Here is a 13,489-nt window from a genome sequence, read left to right as displayed (position 1 = left end):
CAAAGGGCTTTACTATTACCCCGTGCAAAGTCAAAGACTACAAAAAAGTACATATTAAAACTGAATAGTCCTTAGTTGCCTTAGCTTTGATTAAAGAACAATCACAGAAATTGCGGTTGAGCGGTTGAGCGTTTATTTTCCTTTGTTTTTCTAATCAGATTAGTTCTGAGGATGTTGCAAAATCCTCCTGCAATTCAGGTCTCAGACACTCTACCCTGAGGCTGGTTCCAACTCAGAAAAATAACCCCCCCACCCCCACCCCGCCCCCGCACACATTCTCTCTTTCTCCATACCCCTTATATTTTAAAAACACCCCCCGAAACTTTGAAATAGCGACAGTAGCTTTATTTTAGGGTTGGAGTGCCTGATTGGGTTAGGGTATGGGAAGTTAGCTTCAATATATATCAGAGGCAAGGAAGAGGAGTTAACGTGGGGTTTAAGAGCCTATTCAGCCAGGGGACAGGATTCGTGCGGTTTAGGGTACAAGATTTGTACAATTTAGGGGGCAAGTCACTCTCAGAGATTCGCATTCGGATTCCCCAACTGTAAATAGCAATCACTTCAGAGAGTTGCTGCGAAGTTTAAAACGGGCTGGCTAAGCTCTAAAGCAGTCCATCTCAAAGTGTGATCTGAGAGTGCTCCAGCATCACCAGGGAACTTGCTGGAAACACAGAATCTCAGACCTCATCCCAGACTTAAGGATCAGGAAACCTTGAGGGGGAAGGAGGCAAATCAGTTCTAATAAGGCCTACAGGTGATAAACGTTAAAGTTTGAGAACCACTGCTCCAAAGAATTGCACGAATGTTCGCTACTCGGGAGATTAACGAAAGTGGGAGGAGCAGGGCTCAGACGGAAGACAGGGTCATTTGAGAGAAAACCGGGAGCGGCCTGGTGGCAATGTGGGGAAACCGTTGGCTCGGCTGCTGGGACCTCCGAGGACTGTCCCTCCGAGGCAGGAGCCGTGCCGTCGCCCGGCACCTGCAGGTGGCGCTGGACGGACCTTTGACAAAGAGGCGGCGTCTGCAGGGGGAGAGCAGGCTCGGCACTCCGGGACTCGGACACCTCGTGGGGCTGGCCGGTCCCCGCAGCAGCTGCGCCCCAACTTACCGTCTGGTCGCGCCAAGGAGCGGGTGAGTCCCTTGAATCGTCCCGGCTCGCTGCTTGCTCCCCGCCTCCGTGTGTCCCCGCGGGGGCGGGCGCGGGCTCGCAGCCTCGCGAGGGGTGTAGCGGCTTGCAAGCCTTCCCAGCCCTGGGGCGGCGGCGTTCCGGGCGAGAGCAGCTCAATTCGCCCCTTATGCGCGGCTCCAGGACGCGCTGCCCTCCAGCGCAGCTCTCGGCCGGACCACACTGCTCCGTTGTGGCCGGTCCAGGGGCTGGGAGCCAGGGACTCACAAGGAAGTCCTTTCGCTGGGGTCTCGAGGGATACGATTAAGGTTTGTCCTTCGGTTGGATTCTGATGGCAAGTTTTCCAGCTTGGCAAAATCGCTGCGAGTTTGCATAGCATTAATGCATGATTGGTTCGTAGCGCTTAAAATCGTGTGACTTGCCTTCAGGTTTCCTAGTAACAGCAAGTTTTCATTTTAAGTTCTGGGATCATTAGTCCTACTCCTTCGGGATCTGGTTTGGGGTTCAAGTTCTATCCAAATAGTCGATCAAGGAAGGCTTCATATAATGCGTGGGTCAAACCCACTGGAAGGGGAGACATAAAATTTACAAACACTTCTAAATTTCTTTCTCTTTATTTTTTTTTTATTTTTTTCCTTTTTTTTTTTTAAGATTCTATTTATTTTTTGACAGAGAGAGAGACAGTGAGAGAGGGAACACAAGCAGGGGGAGTGGGAGAGGGAGAAGCAGGCCTCCCGCGGAGCAGGGAGCCCGATGCTGGGCTCGATCCCAGCACCCTGGGATCACGACCCGAGCCGAAGGCAGACGCTTAACGACTGAGCCACCCAGGCGCCCCAAATTTCTTTCTCTTTAAAAAAAATTTCACGGGGCGCCTGGGTGGCTCAGTCGGTTAAGTGGCCGCCTTGGGCTCGGGTCATGGTCCCAGGATCCTGGGATCGAGCCCCCCATCGTGCTCCCTGCTCAGCAGGGAGCCTGCTTCTCCCTCTCCCTCTGCCTGCCGTTCTGCCTGCTTGTGCTCTCTCTGTCTCTGTATCAAATAAATAAATAAAATCTAAAAAAAAAAAAAATTTCACACGACATCCTGACATTTACTTAGATTTATTTAACACAGATACTAAGCAATGCTTAAAAAAACAGCCCAGGGAAGAAAAACATCTTACCTTTAGGTAGTTAAATGTGGGGCAGCAAGTACATACTTGAAAGTTTAGAAGGTTTGGAAATGCAGTGCAATCCATATTGTGCTCCAGTCAATGAGTTTCTTCATATTCTAAACTCTTTGACAAAAACATGAGTCAGTTGGGCTGTGTCAATATTTAGCAGGAACATCAGGTCAGCCATCCTGGTACAGCAAAACGGAACAGTCACATCAGAACTATGTTTTGCTTTTGAAAGGGGATGAGTGTTAGAGAACTTTGGGTCAAATCTGGAGTTCCTAACATCTGAACACTGTGTTGTTTCCCTTTTTTTTTTTTTTTCATGAAAAGATGTTACTGCAGAATTTAAATTATATATTTGGCTAATGTCTGATGGAAACCAACATATTTTATTTGACAGATATTTTATTTTCTTGGCTTCTGGCACAAATTTGACTGTGGACCACAGAGCCAACAGGCTCCCTCACTGCCCTGGGCTTTTCCTTGGCCTTGCTCTCCAGTATGGTCTCCCTACCATGCAGATGAATGGGTGGATACTTCTCCAAGGCCACTGTGCCTTTTCACCCAGATTCTGTACAAAGTGGCCCTCAATCAGCAAATACTGCCAACTTGCTTGAGGCCCCAGGACCAGGTCTACAAGAGAGCCCTCACCCTTTCCAGCCACGATCTGCCTATAAAACTGTCTTTCTTTGGAATCCATTGCACTACCACACAGTTGTTGAAATTTCTGCCTTTTCCCCTAGACTTTGAGTTTGTGAGAGCAGAGGCTCCATCTCATTTAACTTAGTATTCCCACTGCCTAATATTGTTGTTCACAATATAGTTAATGAGTTAACATTGAATAAGTTAGATTTGCATGTTAACATCTTTGCTGTCCTACAACACAGTTAAAACATCTAAACATAGTGAATTATTCCTTGTTTGGTTACAGTAGATAAAACTTCTATTCCTGGGGTGCCCAGGTGGCTCAGTTGGTTAAGCGTCTGCCTTTGGCTCAGGTCATGATCTTGGGGTGCTGGGATTGAGACCCGAGTCAGCCTTCCCACTCGGGGAGCCTGCTTCTCCCTCTCCTTCTGCTGCTTCCCCTGCTTGTGCTCTCTCTCTGTCAAATAAATAAAATCTTAAAAAAAGAAAAAAAAACTTCTATTCCTATTCCTAGACACATACTTACCTCCCAGATTACTCTATTTATAATGTTGGTTAAATCACTAAATGATTTGGAATTATACTTATTAAGCATATAGACCGGAGGCCCTCCAGAACAGACACAAAGTCTCATTTCTTTTTCCTCCTCCGTTGTCTACCAGAGAGTTGAGTTCCATAAATACCTGATGATTGGCATATGTTTTACTCAGAACTCTTTCAAATGCCAGTGATAGACACCCAAATCAAACTAAAGCAAAAAAGGGAATGTATTGGCTTGTGTAACTGAAAAATTCGTGATCTGGTCTCAGGAACTCTAAATACTTAAAATATACCACCAGGACTCTTCTATGTCTTTCCCCATTTCTCGCTTGTACTTTTGTGTGTTGGCTTTCTTCTGTTCTATTGAAGACCTCTCCCTCCTTAGAGCAAGTAGAAGAAAGCATGGTAGGCTTCTTTCATCCCAACTTAACAAAATGTTAAAAGACATCTCTTTATCTTCCACTCCCATATATAAATATCAGAGAAGGACTCTAATTGGTTCAACTAGGGTTGTATGCCATCCCTAAGCCAGTCAATGCCATCAAGGGAATAGAGAACTGTGATTAGCCAAGACTGAGTTGTATGGCAAAGGAGGGACCTTTCTCCAAATGGAGGAAATGTTTTAGATCATTAAAAAGTAGGGGGAGCCACTCTGGAAAACAGTATGGAGGTTCCTCAAAAAGTTGAAAATAGAGCTACCGTACGACCCAGCAATTGCACTACTGGGTATTTACCCCAAAGATACAAATGTATTGACCTGAAGGGGTACGTGCACCCCAAAGTTTATAGCAGCAATGTCCACAATAGCCAAACTATGGGAAGAGCCAAGCTGTCCATCAACAGATGAATGGATAAAGAAGATGTGGTATATATATACAATGGAATATTAGGCAGCCATCAAAAAAAACCTGAAGTCTTGCCATTTGCAACGACGTGGATGGAACTAGAGGGTATTATGCTAAGCGAAATAAGTCAATCAGAGAAAGACATGTATCATATGATCTCACTGATATGAGGAATTCTTAATCTCAGGAAACAAACTGAGGGTTGCTGGAGTGGTGGGGGGGTGGGAGGGATGGGGTGGCTGGGTGATAGACATTGGGGAGGGTATGTGCTATGGTGAGCGCTGTGAATTGTGTAAGACTGATGAATCACAGACCTGTACCTCTGAAACAAATAATACCTTATATGTTTAAAAAAAAAAAAAAGATAGGAAGGGAAAAATGAAGGGGGTGAATCGGAGGGGGAGACGAACCATGAGAGACTATGGACACTGAGAAACAAACTGAGGGTTCTAGAGGGGAGGGGGGTTGAGGGATGGGTTAGCCTGGTGATGGGTATTAAAGAGGGCACGTATTGAATGGAGCACTGGGTGTTATACGCAAACAATGAATCATGGAACACTACATCAAAAACTAATGATGAAATGTATGGTGATTAAAAATAAAAAAAATTTTAAAAAAGTAGGGGGAAAATGTGGGCAGACCAAAACAAATATCCTCAGTGTGAATGTTGCACAATTTCAAAATAGATAATATATGGAAAATGTTCTCCGAGCACTTGAACAAAGGCAAATGGTTGGCATTATGTAAAGATGGCTCCTCTTTATTTTTTGAGAAAATCAAGCCTTTAAATTTGGAGAATGTTTTAACTATTTTAAGCTACTCCTGGAAACAACTTTCCACTTGGTAAAGTGTTATAGGTGTTCTAAAATTCAGAAACACTTGGAATGTTTCTGATAATCAAGTTGTTGTATATCTAATCTGTTTTTCTCATTGAATTTCATAAAGTGCAAATTGGCGAGGTATTCCTCTAGAAATAGATTTAGAACTAATGAAAACAGTGGATAATATTGTGATATCATATGTTCCCTTCCTTTAAAAAAATGCTACACCAAGCCTTAGGAGGATCTGTGAAGCGTGTTAAGGCAAAGAATACTTTGTCGGGTAGGAAGTTTGACAAAACTAATTTCCACAGGGTTGACCAGGAGTATAGGCAGTCAGTGATTGAACACAACTCAACAACTCCATTGGAACTGTACTAACAATTCATGTCTTACCAACAAAAACCAGCCTGTTACTCTGATGAGAAAATGGCACTCTGAAAATACAGCCTTTTGGTCCTTTATGCCACTATCAGGGTCCACCTTACCAAGAGTGTCAGAATACATTTCCCCATAAAATCATTTAATTATTATTTCAGATTCCAATATCAACCCCAAAAGTCTATCAAATACAACTTCCTAAAGTATAATCTTACTTCAGCTAACTCCAACCTGTACTGATAACATTGTTACTCAAAAAAATGCATTCCTAATTCTATTTACCTTTGAGCAGAGTTGGCTTTCCTCTAAATGAGCACCTGGAGTTAACTTCTCCTAAAATAAAAGGCAACATCTGACCCTTTGAATTCCATATAGACAGTTTGTCATTCATTGCACCAATAGCTGGACAAAGCAAAGCTGTTATTATTGACACAAGGGCACTGGTTTGAGATTCCGACAGATTATGTGAGGTTAAATGGTAAATCAGTCACTATTTTAATTGTACTTTCTAGGCCACTCTAGTCCTTATGTAAGTAGATTTTTCTATTGCCCTATCAAACATTAATGTCTTAAATAGTATAGACGTGAAGAAGACAATGATGTTTATTTCTCATTTCCATGGCTGACGCTATTCTATTTTACAGAATTAATGGAGAGCAGACAAGATATTACAAACCAAGAAGAACTTTGGACAGTGAAGCCTAGGAGAAATCCAGAAGAAGATGATTACTTGGTAATATATTAATAATAATTCACTGAAATCGGGGCACCTGGGTGGCTCAGTCGTTAAGCGTCTGCCTTCGGCTCAGGTCATGATCCCAGGGTCCTGGGATCGAGCCCCACATCGGGCTCCCTGCTCCGCGGGAAACCTGCTTCTCCCTCTCCCACTCCCCATGCTTGTGTTCCGTCTCTCGCTGTGTCTCTCTCTGTCAAATAAATAAATAAAAAATCTTTAAAAAAATAAAAAATAATAATTCACTGAAATCTAGAAACAGAATTTCAGTGCTGTCCTGTATCTCCTAGGGTTCTCACAGTGATTTTCACCCAGTTGACAGGTATCTTCACTCTGATTCCTGTCACTGATACTGCGATGGGCAAAGGCGCAGGGTGGTATATAAGAGAAATTGTACCTTGACGACTGTCATGGACTTAGCTGAATAACCTCAAATAAGTCACTGAAAATCCTGGGTCTTGGTTTATCTATAAAATGAGAGAGTTGGACCAGATCAGCTCCAAGGCCCTTCCAATTCCTTCTAACTTTCTGTGGGTCTAAGTTTCTTAAGAGAGTCATCAGTGCCCCTATAACAGTAGTTTTGTAAGCATGCATTTTTTTCATAGGCTTTATGGCAGCTTACCAAGAGATCATCAAGTTGATTGATGATTCACCGTTTAAACAAATAAATTCAATTTTGGAATAAGAATCACTTGTCCCACTTTTGTGCCACCTGAAGATTAAATGTTTCTTACTACATTATTTGACTGAAAAAGTGGTGGAAATTTTCGGTTCCAAACTCTTTTTGCCTTTCTAAATGATGTCCACTGCAGTTTTTACAGAAAGTATTTTATCTTAATTATTTTAATAGGAAAGATAGTGTATGCAGTAATTTTATATAACGTTACTTTTTAAAATTATTTTTGTTAGTTATTTTAATAGGAATAATAAGATATTACAGGTGCATATTCTATAAAGTAAGTGTGCATAAAATAAAACCATTTTCATTTTTCAAGTTAACCATCTTCCTTGCTGTTCTATAATTTTTCATCGTTAACCAGAAAATCGATCTCAGTTGATTGTACTTAGATTGTTTGAACATGCAGAGATGACAGAAGCTGTCCTATGTATCATGCTCAACTCTCTTCTAAATGGGGTCACCGGAAAAAGCATTGGATGTAACAGTGATTTATCACTGAAAGTAAAAGTCAAATGGCGAGAGGCTACTTTTAAACACCAAAAATTATAGAGAACTATGTGAATTAAGGTTTCTCTGCATAAAATGAGGAAATGAACAAGATAATCACATCACATTAAACATTAAAATGTTACAGTTCTACATAGAGAGCTATAAGAAATGAGAAATAGCCTATTGAGTGAAAAAGTAAATTAATTCATTAAAGCAGCACAATATGAAACATCCTAAGTTCTTATATAGAAGTGTTTTGTTTTTTTAATTTTCTGGTATATCAGTCAGTTGGGGAAATGACAAAATAGTCAACATAACCTTTTGTGAATTGTTGACTGCTTAGAAATGCAACTGGATAAAGAAGTATGACTTTCTTAGGAAATAGATCATCTCTATGGGATTTAACTATGTATATAACCTTTGTACCTTCTGATAGAGTATTTGTCAATCATTACTTGCAGAAATGAGATATTTTAGAAATATAAAATCAAAGTACAGCATGATGGAAATTATATATTTTTATAACTGTAATGACTATATTATTCCTGACCCTTTGTACTTGAATTAATGAAGAATTTGCTCCTCAGTTCTTTGTGGAGAGTTGCCCAATTACCATTAAGAATATTATAAAACAAATTCAACCATTACAATACAAGTTTTGTTATTTTTGCCCAAGATTACTGGATTTTTTTTTACGTTTTTCAATTTTAGTTTCCCACTTACATTATTCCATTTCATGCCTTCAAGGTAGAAAAACAACGGTCTCAGCTTTCATGGATAATCTTCTGTCTTTAAAAAAAGCATGTATTCCTTTGTCTTAAAGAAAAACAACAGAAATTAATGGAGAATCCCAGCACAGCTAAATCCATATTCAATCAGTGCTACATCAGTATCCAAAAGCAAAGTTCTGAATGTCCTAAAATTTTTTACTGATAAGCGCCATGAGCAAAATAAGTAATGCATTAAAGAGAAATCCCATTGTTTGTTTAAGATGTTGATTTTCTTCCCTTTGTAGGATAAGGACTCGGGAGAGACCAGCATGCTGAAAAGAACTGTGTTTTCACACATGCACCAAACAACCCACTTTGATGGATTTGACTGCCCCTCTGAGCTTCAGCACAAACAAGAACTCTTTCCAATGTGGCGCTGGCCAATTAAAATTGCTGCTGTCATATCATCTCTGACTTTCCTTTACACTCTCCTGAGGGAAATAATTCACCCTTTTGTAACTTCCCACCAACAGTATTTTTATAAAATTCCAATCCTGGTCATCAACAAAGTCTTGCCAATGGTGTCCATCACCCTCTTGGCGCTAGTCTATTTGCCGGGGGTCATAGCAGCCATTGTACAGCTTCATAACGGAACCAAATATAAGAAATTTCCACATTGGTTGGATAGATGGATGTTAACAAGAAAACAATTGGGGCTTCTCAGTTTCTTTTTTGCTGTGCTGCATGCAATTTATAGTCTATCCTATCCAATGAGGCGATCCTACAGATACAAGTTGCTCAACTGGGCGTATCAACAGGTAGGGTGACGATGTTGACAGTACCACTAAACTAAAAAGTCTAAATCATCTAACAAATCAACGCTTTCTTATTTTAATATCAATACCCCAAACCTCTTTTGAAATGCTGTGTCGGGAATGTAATCTGCATTTTTCAATGTTTTATTATAACGTTTCATTGGAGCTTGGTTATATATAGTTTCACACGGAGGAATTTTTTTTTATGTTGAAAATAGTAAACTATAACTTTAACAACTTAAACGCATATTTTGTTCATGGACAGGGCCACACAGCAACCTTCTACCACCCTCACGAGATTACTTTTTTAATGCTAATTGTTCTTATTTACCACACAAGCATGCACGTTACAATCCTAACTAGCAAGTAACTATTATATGAATTAGCAAAACAGATTTATGTAAATGCTGCATTCAAGGAAAGAGATTGAGCGCTCCTATGTCGTTTGTCATAGAAGAATGCACAAACAAAGTCACAAATTCGTGGAGGCTCCTAGTTATCAGGCCCTCCATCGTGGACAGAGGGAATGTAGAAGGCGATTCATCTGCCGGAAACAGATGTTGTTTGCATTCCTTCTTTCCCCTTTTCACCCTCTGGTAGGTCCAACAAAATAAAGAAGATGCCTGGATTGAGCATGATGTTTGGAGAATGGAAATGTATGTGTCTCTGGGAATTGTGGCACTTGGAATACTGGCTCTGTTAGCTGTGACATCCATTCCATCCGTGAGCGATTCTTTGACATGGAGAGAATTTCACTATATTCAGGTAAATTATATATCAAATAACTCTGGTCCCTCAGAGAGGCAAATCTTTTCTGTGCTTAGAATACCCTCAACTATATTGACTTTGTCCCATAAAAAATAACAAATGGTTTTCCAGTAGCAAAGATCCCACACTTGTTTCAATCAAAAAGGTGCTCCCTGATAATTTTTCCTTATCACTTCTAAGTAGAAGTGTTAAGTAGACACAAATAAAGTAGACACAAATAAAAAGCATTACTCAAAACTATTTCTAACCTTTGAAACTTGTTAGACAATTTTCTGTCCACCTAATAACTCCACAGGTGATATTTTAGGAATTTAATATTCACGGTTTATTCGTTCTGCCCAAATAAAAATATTCTTTTGCCTGCCCCCTGATTTTACTTACGCCTTTTAAGTTACACAACTTGGTACTACCTTTAAAAAAGCATCTCTCATTGAAATTTGGAGTTTTAATTACCAAAGGCATTCTAATATCTAATTTTATTTTTTTTTTAAGATTTTATTTATGTAAGAGAGAGAGAGATTGAGGGGGGGAGGGTCAGAGGAGAAGCAGACTCCCCACTGAGCAGGGAGCCCAATGGGGGACTCAATCCTGGGACTCCAGGATCATGACCTGAGCCGAAGGCAGTCACTTAACCAACTGAGCCACCCAGGTGCCCAACTAATATCTAATTTTAAAGACTGCTTTTTCCAACTTACATTTTATGTAGCTTACTGACTTGAAGTTTCTCAATATTCTTGGAATTCAAGATTATCTCGGACTTACGGAGGTTCATCTCCTAGTGGTAGATTACACCATAAGAAGAGCAGTGTGCCAGAACTCACGGGAAATCCGTGTCTGACAGGATGCAAAGGATGAATTTAGTTTAATCGTAAGCACTGCTGAGATTTTTTTAAAGTACGTAGTTTAGCTTCTATGGGTGCTCATTTTTGGAAATTCCCACAAAGTCAGACATTTCCCCACTATCCCTTTTACATGTTTATACATACACTCCTACAGAAACTTTACCAGAACATCTGATTAGGCAGGAAAATATGTCTCCATCTGAATTATTACAATGGAGCTTAGAAATGGTGCCACATTTTCCAAGCACAATATTTGCTGATTGTGTAGGCTTAGCTTGATAGCCATTAGAGTTCTCTGTTCCTCATTAAATACCTTGTTTTTACATTTGCTCTTCCTGTCACACATATGCTGAGCACCACTTTTTACGTTTAATTAGGAATCCAAGCACTGCATCTTGACTACCCAGCCCATTCTACTGTGTACACAAGACCTAATCCATGATAAGTATACAGTACACATTTGGTAAAATTAATCTTCAACCAATCACATATATTTTTCAATTAATAACCTAGAAACTTTCCATTTACAATCCGAGAATTAGTTATTCTATGATTTACCTTGGAGATTGATATTTGAAAATATAAACTTAGCTTTTGATTGTATTCATTGGGGCTTAAGAGTGCTTACTGCTGAATAATTGTGAGTTGGATTCATTCTGGCAGGCTAATGACCATTTCCAGTAAAGCGAATAGAAGTCAAAACTTATCTAGAAGAGCTATTGTCAGAATGCCATAAAATTACATAGGTGAACAACTATTTTTAAGCAACTTTTTCTGGATAGTGCCAAGTATCCCAATACAAGTTGAAATTTTTCTTCACATCTTCATATCTCTATGTAAACAGTGGAAATAGTTGTTGGCATTTTTCCACTTTATCAGGATGTTTGATTTTTTTTTTAATTTTTATTTTATTTTTTTAAGACTTTATTTATTTGACAGAGAGAGAGACAGCGAGAGAGGGAACACAAGCAGGGGGAGTGGGAGAGGGAGAAGCAGGCTTCCCGCAGAGCCGGGAGCCGATGTGGGGCTCGATCCCAGGACCCTGGGATCATGACCTGAGCCGAAGGCAGACGCTTAACGACTGAGCCACCCAGGCGACCCTGAATGTTTGATTTTTAACATGGGCCACACTCATTCACCTTAGTATTCATGTACCAAAATCAGAATCAGTTACTCTGGTTGCTTTCATAATTGATAAAGATCACGGATATCAAATTGATTTTTGCACTAATCGTCAGTCAACCTATTAATATTTACTGAGCACCTAAAATGCATGAATCATTGTGTTAATTCTGCAGGGAATCTGTGATGAGTCAAAGTCCCCGATTGTAGATGTCTCTTGATAGGCAGAATGAAGGCAAATGCTCAAGAGACAAAGCACCAGACAGATGAACAAAGTATGGAGAGACATCATCATCAGACAGATAAACAAAGTATGGAGAGAAAAGAAAGATGGTGTTATTGATTAGCTGAGGTTGAAAGGAGAATGATTGTGAATTTTCTCAACTTAAATCACCTGTGGACAAAACATTACCCAAAGTAAGGGGGTGAGGTGGGGATGTGTGAGGAGAATGGAAAGATGTGAGTGGGCATTGTTGAGAAATATAATAGGGAAACGATTACAGATGAATGAAGGAGTTTCCAAGCAACAGAACAGATGAGGTAGGATGGAATAAACTCTTACTGAACCAATCCCACCATTTTTTTTTCTTTTGCAGAGCAAGCTAGGAATTGTTTCCCTTCTTCTGGGCACAATACATGCATTGATTTTTGCCTGGAATAAATGGGTAGATATAAAACAATTTGTGTGGTACACACCTCCAACTTTTATGATAGCTGTCTTCCTTCCGATTGTTGTCCTGTTCTGCAAAGCCATACTGTGCCTGCCATGCTTGAGGAAGAAGATACTGAAGATTAGACATGGTTGGGAAGATGTCACCAAAATTAATAAAACTGACATATCTTCCCAGTTGTAGAATCACCGTTTACACACATTTTTGTTCAATTGATATATTTTACCATAAATGTTTCAGATTTGTATTTGTTTAATAAAGTGACCACTTGAGGGTCTTAATGTATCTCTTTGTTGATGAATCCTGAGTTTGAAGTATGTGTAGTTCTCTGTAGATTTGATTCAAAGCAATAAATAAAGCAATCTTGAGCACATTCTCTATGTTCAATAGAACTAAGCATAACAAAACAATCACATCTGATTTGTCAGACTGTGCAGCATTATAAATAATAAAAGGCCTTGCAGTCCCAGTCCCTACAACTCATTAAAAGATATCATGAGCCATGAAAAAATATATTATCTGAATCTACCATGAAGTATATCCAGTATTTATGATTGTTGTTAAAGATGGGTTTCATTTTCCTGTAACTGGGTGTTATTCATGAAACACCGATTGCAAGAAACACACAGGTTGTGTCTACACAAGCAAAGCAACAGAATAACATCAGATATATCTCCAGGCAAAATAAAACTCAAGCTTTCCAGGAGAAAAAGTAAATTCACTTTTCTCTATATGAGTTACATAAACTCAGTTGAACATAATACACTGGTGAAAGCATACCTTGAACCAGTTCCTCAAAGAGCAAAGTATACATCGGCTGTCAGGACTCGCTAACCCAACAGACTACACTTCAGAGGTTTTTTTATAATGAGAATAACTACGAACAATATCTTTTGTATAGGTAAACCATTTATTATGATTTAGAATAATAGAGCTAATGCTAATGATACAAATTAGGAAAAACAGTATATTCACTGAGTGTTCATTTTTTTTTTTTAATTTTTTATTCTGTTAAAAAAGGACAATTCTTTTGGCGCCTGGGTGGTTCAGTTAGTTAAGCTTCCAACTCTTGACTTCGGCTCAGGGTCGTGAGATCATGGAAACTGCTTAAGATTCTCTCTCCCTCTCTCTCTGCCACCGCCCCCCCCCCC

At 39.8% G+C, this 13,489-nt stretch overlaps 1 protein-coding gene and 1 long non-coding RNA gene across 2 annotated transcripts in view; one reads left to right on the top strand and one right to left on the bottom strand.

The window, feature by feature from the left end:
- Positions 1–974: 974 nt before the first annotated feature.
- Positions 975–12,647, top strand: STEAP1 (STEAP family member 1). The gene is made up of 5 exons (XM_032402224.1): positions 975–1,131; positions 6,154–6,242; positions 8,426–8,938; positions 9,536–9,700; positions 12,264–12,647. Exons 2-5 carry the CDS (start codon positions 6,159–6,161, stop codon positions 12,519–12,521), a joined length of 1,020 nt encoding a protein of 339 aa, XP_032258115.1. The 5' UTR covers positions 975–1,131; positions 6,154–6,158; the 3' UTR covers positions 12,522–12,647.
- The window catches only part of LOC116631064, a 63,366-nt gene continuing 62,267 nt past the window's right edge, over positions 12,391–13,489 (bottom strand). Inside the window, exon 3 of the long non-coding RNA XR_004299072.1 lies at positions 12,391–12,436. This is a non-coding gene — a long non-coding RNA (uncharacterized LOC116631064). The remainder of the gene's footprint in view (positions 12,437–13,489) is intronic.

This window comes from Phoca vitulina, unplaced genomic scaffold (assembly GCF_004348235.1).
Source record: "Phoca vitulina isolate PV1807 unplaced genomic scaffold, GSC_HSeal_1.0 scaffold4, whole genome shotgun sequence".
In the NCBI taxonomy this organism is placed as follows: domain Eukaryota; kingdom Metazoa; phylum Chordata; class Mammalia; order Carnivora; family Phocidae; genus Phoca; species Phoca vitulina.
Note: the sequence above shows the minus strand (reverse complement) of the source record. Positions and strands in the feature narration are given on the sequence as shown.